Genomic DNA, 7,566 nt, shown 5'->3' with positions numbered 1-7,566 from the left:
ATTTCAACACAATATATATTGTTGGATGGATGGATGGATGACTAGATTGATGGATGGAACATCCGACCCGCTCCATCGGTGGAGGTTAAGTTGAGTTTTTTTTTCTGATTGTTGGTAAACGACTTCTTCACCTTCAGACATGAACCTTCATGACATTCAACCTCCGCTCAGATCTTTCATTCCTTCAGAAGTGAAGCGTCCAATAAGAAGGTTAAACAGGGTCAGTATTTCTCACTAAAGTCCCCGGAGCGGGAGCTGAGAACCAGCTGACGAGAACCAGACGCTCAGCTGGAGGGTCATGTGACCGGTTTCACTAAAGAGTGTTGCCGTTGACGACGGCCGTCTGGAGTCCTGATACCCAAACCAGATTCCTGGAGCGTCTGGAGGAGGTTCAGTGGAAATGTGAGGCGTTTCCAGGGGCGACGGGGTTGTTGTTTGTCCTCCCTAGCAACCGTAACCATGGAGAGGGAGGAGAGGGAAGTGGTCGGGCGAAGCGACGTCTCCGCCAGCGTTGGGAGTGTTGGTCGGCTTCCCCTCGCTGCTCGCTGGAGAGCACGTGCTGCAGTGTGTGTGTGTGTGTCTGTGTGTGTGTGTGTGTGTGTGTGTGTGTGTGTGTGTGTGTGTGTGTGTGTGTGTGTGTGTGTGTGTGTGTGTGTGGTCTGTGCACGTTGTTAGTGGTTGTGGGTGTTTGTGGGTCACGGAGGCATCTGCTCGCCGGAGTAAACAACTCTCCATTTTTAGCTGCCAGGAGGAAAAAAATACCTCCCCTGTGTGCGTGTGTGTGTGTATGTGTGTGTGTGTGTGTGTGTGTGTTATGCTAAAAACTGTTGGACTCGTGTTTAACAACTCTGATGCGATGACATCATCGGTCCCGGCCTGGATCCAGGTGGCCAATGACCACCTCAACAGGCTCCGCCTCCTTAGCCAAAGCCGCCCAGGGGCCGGATTCACAAAACATTCTTAAGAAAAAAATCTTCTTAAGTGTCATTTTTTTCTTAAAGGAGCATGAGGCAGGATGGAGGCAGGATTTATGAAAAGAATTCGTATACATTTTAAGTTTTCTAGTAATAATGTCAGATGAAGCGTTCCAAACCCAAAAGAATGAGCCCTCTAGTGTATCTCTCCGTTGCCTTGAACAGGCTGTGTGCTGCAAAATGTGCTGCAATTCGGGCCCAAATTTCCCGCGCTGGGCTGCGGATGTGACGTCACATGACGCTGCATGCACGTTCTCCCCGTTCTCCCGTGCCGGCTTCACTGTTGGCTGCAGTACCCCCGACGGCCGTCGTGGTGAAGGGTGGCGCTAGAGAGTCTCATTTCTTAAAAGCAGCCTCATGCTCCTTTAAGTTCAGTCTTAAGAAGAAAAAAGAGAAGAAGTCATATTCTCCAAAAAAGTTCTTAAGTATTTTCTCAACTTTCTTCTTAAAGGAGCATGAGGCAAGAATAAGAAATGAGACTCATTAGCGCCACGACGACCGTCGGGGTTCCTGCAGCCAACAGCGAAGCCGGCACGGGAGCACCGTTCAAATCAAGCTCTAAATATGACTTACAGTGTTATCTTACCTGGTCAGTAGGAAATGAGCCATGTCAGCATCTGTTTTCAGTCCCAATTCAAGTTGAAGCTGCCTCCATGACTCAAACGCGTATCCAATGTTTACTCGTGCGCCGCCGAGAAGGCGCATGCAGCGTCATGTGACGTCACATCTGCAGGACAGCGCGGGAAATTCGGGTCCGGAATTGCAGCACATTTTGCAGCACACAGCCTGTTCAAGGCAACGGAGAGATACACTAGAGGGCTCATTCTTTTTGGTTTGGAACGCTTCATCTGACATTATTACTAGAAAACTTAAAACGTATACGGATTTTTTTCATAAATCCTGCCTCATGTTCCTTTAAGTATTTTCTCAACCTTCTTCTTAAGTTTCTTCTTAAGAAAAAACTTAAGAATAAATGGTATTCTTGAAATAAAAGTTCTCAAATTTGTTCTCGACTTTTTTCTTAACTTTAAGACAACCTTGACCTGTCTTAAAATTTCTTCTGTGAAAAGGTAATAATAATAATAATAATAATAATAATAATAATAATAATAATAATAAGACTCTAATATCACTTTTTTCAACACATTTTAGACAAGTTTCGACTAGTAGGTCATAGTTTGAGGATATACTTTGTAATTAATTACACAAAGAGTCTGTTAACTGTTTGTTAGCATGTTAGTTAGCGTGGTAGTTAATTATTATTAATTTTCCTCAATGGTATTTTTTTCGCACATTAATCTCATCCACCATAACCTTGAAAAGTTCCTGCATCTCTTTTTCTCCTTCTCCATGTTTAGTGACTGACTGACAGTTAAGACCAAACTACCTGTATAAATCTTGTTTGTTGGCGCGTGCAATGCAATGACATATTTAAGTAGGAAAAATAAGAAATTCGTAAGAAATGACAGTTCTTAAGAGGGTTTTTAAGAAAATATTGAGGAATTGCACTTAAGAACTTTCTTATGAACTTCTTAATTTTAGATCTTAAGACATTTCTTAAGATCGTTCTTAAGAACATATTCACTGCGTTTCCATGCATCAATAACCCTTTTAAAACCCGAATATTGGCAATAACCCGAATTTGCATGGCCATGTAAACACCAATAACCCCTTTGAATAATCCGAATTTGCTCATATTCCGGTTTTTAAAAACCTGAATATGACCCCTGGGTTACTCCTTTTAAAACCTGAATATTCGGTCACGTAAACGCCAAACGGAATATCCCCATCAAACAGAACATGAATTTGTTTTCTGCGCATGCTCTGTTCACAAGGAATCCTGGTCTTTTGAGTCCAGGAAGTTCTTATAAACACGGAGAAACACAAGACCAGGAGGAGACTAATCACTTCATAAATGTAATGAAGGATATGAACATTTCTGCATTTGTAGACGGTAGAAAGTACCGGGATAGAAGATTTACAAGAAGGTGAGCGAAAAGTTGCGTGAAGCAGCATTTGTTTTGAATTTGGATACAGGAATAAGAAGCGGGAATTGCGTCATCACGTTCTCTGCGCGTCGCTGGTTTGATCGGGATATCCCGAATGATTAATTACCATGTATACAGGGATAACCCTGTTTGCTCACGCATGGAAACGGAATATTCAGAATGTTTCAGTAACCGGAATATTAGCAATAACCCGAATTTTGACTGCATGTAAACGTAGTCAGTGGTGAATCCGGCCCCAGGTGTCTACTCTGGTGCCCCCCACCCCGAGGCCTAACCGGAGGAACGGAGACCTCCCCCTCCTCAGCCGAACCTCCACAGGTCCACACCTGGTCGGGGGTTCACCTTTGAACTACAGCCAATGAGAGGTCAAGGAAACCCTTTTCCTGGAAGGACCTTTGGGTTTTACAGGAAACACAAACACAATCCTATTGCATGAAACCTCAAATGCCGACGCGGACGGAGCCAAACACTTCCAGCTAGCTGCCGGTGTTGGGTCGGTTCTTTTATTTCTTTCCGGTTCTGGGTCGGACATGAGAAACAAGTGGATCTGCTCAAACCTGCGAACCTCCAGAACCAGACCTGATCCATCAACACCAAGAATTGTAGCTCCAGTCGTGATGTGATGTGCTGCAGCCAGACCTCGTAGCAGGTCCACCCAGGTCCTGGTCCACGCAGGTCCTGGTCCAGACAGGTCCTGGTCCACGCAGGTCCTGGTCCACATGGGTCCTGGTCCAGACAGGTCCTGGTCCACCCAGGTCCTGGTCCACGCCCATCTCAAGTTCAAGTTCAAGTTCAAGTTAGTTTTATTTGTCAAAACCATGTGTACAGGTTTATACATAGGATTCGAAATTGCAATTCTCCCCAGGGCCACCGTGTATATACATTTGGACAAGACAGTGACAATATAGACATACACTGACAGGACACATAACAATATGTCATTGCAGAAAAACCATAAAAACAGATTGTCACGGCTCAGACAGGACAGAGAACCCAAAAGCACAACACCAGGCAGAATCAGAGTCCGTGAGGCTTTAATACTGGTGAAAGACAGGCAGGGATCGAACCGGGCAGACAGGCAGATCAGGCAAACAAGTCCAAAGGGGCAGGCAAAAATCCAAAACCGGGAGTCATGCAGGGTTACAGGCAGGCAGGCAGGCAGGCAGGCAGGAACAGGACAGAAATCAGGAACGCTGGAAAGCGGGGCAAAAGCACACGACAATCTGGCAAACAAGAAGGTGGAAATGGGCCGGTATATGAGGGGAACTGCTGATGAGGGAAACCAGGTGTGGAGCTGGGTGGGGAAGCACAGGTGAAGGGAATGAGTGGATTTCTGGCTGATTAGGGTGGCAGGATCTGGAAAGACAGGGGAGTGAGTTAAACAGTAAAAAAAACCTAGCCTACACTGTGAAACTGTGACACAGATATAAAAACACAGTACAAGTATAAAAGAACAGACTTCTAGGCGGCAGTGCTATTGGTTAAAAAGTTAAAATGCAGGGTTGAGGGAGGGCAGGGCAGAGAGAGAGTTCAGCATCCCGACAGCTTGGTGGAGAAAGCTGTCTTTCAGTCTGCTAGTCCTGGCCTTAAGGCAGGGGTAGGCAATTCCGGTCCTCGAGGGCCGGTGTCCTGCATGTTTTAGATGTTTCCCTGCTTTAACACACCTGATTCTAATTAATCATCGTCATCAGCTTGTCATCCAGGGCTGCACAATTCTGTTAATGACACAGGTACTTTTATCACGGTGTGCTGAAGCAGGGTAACATCTAAGACATGCAGGACACCGGCCCTCGAGGACCGGAATTGCCTACCCCTGCCTTAAGGCTTCTCAGTCTTTTTCCGGACGGCAGCAGACTGGAGAGGCCGTTGAATGGGTGGGTGGAGTCTCTATCAATGCAGAGGGCTTTTCGGGTGAGGCGGCTGCTGTAGATATCCTGGAGGGTCGGGAGAGAGACTCCCAGGATCCTCTCAGCTGATCATGTTAAAAGAATGGTTTTATACCCTACTAATAAATTATTTGTAGAGTCATGCATATTAAAATTCATACACTGTAAATTTTTTTGTTGTGAACTTACATTAAATAATTGGATAAATTTTGCATTACTTTCACAGTAAGGATTACAGCAATATACTGTGAAATATATCACAGAAATTTACTGTAATTTATATCTGTGAGATTACAATGCATTGTTGAAATAACACAACTGAATACTGTAACTTTACAGCTTCAATGACAAAGCAATTACTGTGATATTACAGTACATTACTGGATAATTACAACCTTTTGCTGTACATCATTACAACAAGGCCCTGTACTTTTACATTGTGTACTGTGAAAGTAATGTACAAGTTGACAATAATTTACTGTGAATTTACAATGTATACTGTGGAAGTCATGCTAAAATTGTTCAGTAATTTACTGTAAAAGTAATGCAGAAGCTTCCATTTACTGTGAATTTACAAACATTGTAAACAAACAACTCTGAGGTAAAGTCAATGTTAGCCCAATGGCATATTTAATAACATTGTACAGCACTACAGAACAATATGTACAATATGAATACAGCAGATGCCAAGAACTTTATTTTCTGCATTTTAAGATGGCTTTTATGACTAGAAAGTTGAATTTCTAGTCATAAAAGCCACCTTAAAATGCAGAAAATGCAGAGAAATTGTGCAAACTTGCAATTCAACTACCTGTCTCACAACTCAACTATTTAACTAGCTGTGTCACAAAAACAGTAATGGACAGGATGGGCATGAGGCCTTCATGGCAAGATAAGAGAGGAAGGGAGAGCGATGAAGGGATGTCGTAAAGGAGTCAGGCGCTCTTCTCAGTCTCAAACATTATAATGAGTCCACACGCACAGCATTGCGTAAAAATCTTGTAGTACAAAGTTGTCTTTAAAAAAATTACATAAAGAACGAGGCTACTCAAAACTGAGCCTGACAACTACTGCTGCAAAAAATACTATGATGCCCACTCAAAGTCAACAAGTTTCCTCCAAAGGGTGCTCACATGAGGGTTCATTGTTGTCCGCTTCTTGGTCTTTGAGCCTCTTTCAGGATTGATGCCCGGGAAGCACCTGTTAATAAGCAAAGATAGTTTCAGTTTTAAAACAGACTTACAATATGTATTGCAGGCAACATTTATCAAGGTGTTCACCTGTGCCTTTTCCCACATCAAACCCTGGTAGATTTATAATCCAAACTTGTTAGACCTTCCTGTCACCATAATTTGTTGTAGCCAAGTGGTTGATGAGAGGCCATATCAACGTGCGCCGCCACTGAAATGCGTCTTCACGCAATTGACCAGTTAGTAAATTAAACTAAACCCTGTTCAAAGTATGACAAATACATCCTTGTCAATTAAGGGTCTGAGAGGATTTTGTTCTGCTTTTAAAGAAAATTTCCTCTACTTCATTCAATACATTCACATTTTGCAATAGACGTTTCGAAATCACATAGCCTGCCCCAAAACAGAATAAACAGCTGTGATTGGACCAGCAGGTATTTGTCAGCATAACGTGTAGATACCCATACTGATCTGCAGAGCGAAACTGAATAAGAGTTTGCGAGATCAGGATAGTCTCACCAGGCTAGCCTCAGCTACCTCGTTTGTCAGCATTTTAGACCTCAAGACAATCATTAAGTTGGAAGCCTGTACTATAATGTGAATTAGAAGATTAAATGTGATCTTTATAAAATACCTTTGAATGAACTCCAGCGTTGATGATCCAGTGGCAGGATACTCAAGGTTGAAGACGTAATAGCTGCTGAAGAAAGCAGCTACTCCGTGCAAAAAGAAAGGGTGTGGGCCCATCACGACATGTCCCTCGATGGATATAAGCCATCCAGAGGGCTTCATCGTGTCACCTGAAATGAACAGATACAACATTATGTGTTATGAGCACTTTGCGATCTGCTTCAGATAAAAAGGGCTATACAAATGTAATTCTTATAATAATTATTATTTATTGTGATCGGGTAGATTTCTAGAATGAAAACAAAATAATTTGTTAGAAATGTCGATACTACATGAAATTAACATTACCTTGAATGATCAAGCAGGGGGTGCTGGGGAGCTCTGAAGTATTGACGTCCACAGAAGTGGCACATGGCTGTAACATAGTAACACACAATGGCATGGATTTAGGATAAAGGATAAATATTGTTCATTGGTCAGAGGTAGCATATCATACAAGGTAAATGTTGGTAATGTAATCACTCATTTTGCATTTTAAATATTTGAATAAAAAATCTTACATCAACTTCAAGCATCAAACTCTCTTTCGGTTCTTTGAAGTACAACATTAGGAGCAGCAGGATGCAGGCAGCCTTGTCAGAGTCTGGATCATAGCAGGCCAGGACATCATGGATCTTGGGGTTGTCCAGTGTTGCACAGTAATCCAGGATGGTCTGTCCTCGTCGACTAATTTTCTCCTGTAGCTTCTGAAGGACATCGACGTCCGTCAGGAGGCCAAAGTGTGAGAATAGGCATTTCTGAGAGAAGAGAAATGGCCACTCCTGTTTGATCTCAGACATTGCTGCAGCAGGTTCTTTGTTAAGGTATTTCCGCAGGA

At 43.1% G+C, this 7,566-nt stretch overlaps 1 protein-coding gene across 1 annotated transcript; it reads right to left on the bottom strand.

Annotated features, from left to right (window-relative positions):
- Positions 1-221: 221 nt before the first annotated feature.
- Positions 222-7,528, bottom strand: LOC133464819 (uncharacterized). Its single transcript, XM_061747006.1, has 6 exons — positions 7,250-7,528; positions 7,038-7,104; positions 6,694-6,859; positions 6,003-6,069; positions 4,795-4,917; positions 222-266 (listed from the first exon to the last, which is right to left on the bottom strand). Exons 1-6 carry the CDS (start codon positions 7,526-7,528, stop codon positions 222-224), a joined length of 747 nt encoding a protein of 248 aa, XP_061602990.1.
- Between the last annotated feature and the right edge of the window lie 38 nt (positions 7,529-7,566).

The sequence above is a fragment of the Cololabis saira genome, chromosome 18 (assembly GCF_033807715.1).
Source record: "Cololabis saira isolate AMF1-May2022 chromosome 18, fColSai1.1, whole genome shotgun sequence".
NCBI lineage: Eukaryota > Metazoa > Chordata > Actinopteri > Beloniformes > Belonidae > Cololabis > Cololabis saira.
This window is presented reverse-complemented; position numbering and strand designations above follow the sequence as displayed.

Excerpts from the sequence above, each read along its gene's own strand:
- LOC133464819 (XM_061747006.1), bottom strand. The coding sequence starts at position 7,528 with ATGTCTGAGATCAAACAGGAGTGGCCATTTCTCTTCTCTCAGAAATGC. Across the intron at positions 4,918-6,002 it reads GGACAACAATGAACCCTCAT|GATATCTACAGCAGCCGCCT; the intron begins GTGAGCACCCTT and ends CCGACCCTCCAG. Across the intron at positions 267-4,794 it reads TGAGAAGCCTTAAGGCAGGG|CTGGTTCTCAGCTCCCGCTC; the intron begins GTAGGCAATTCC and ends GGTTCTCGTCAG.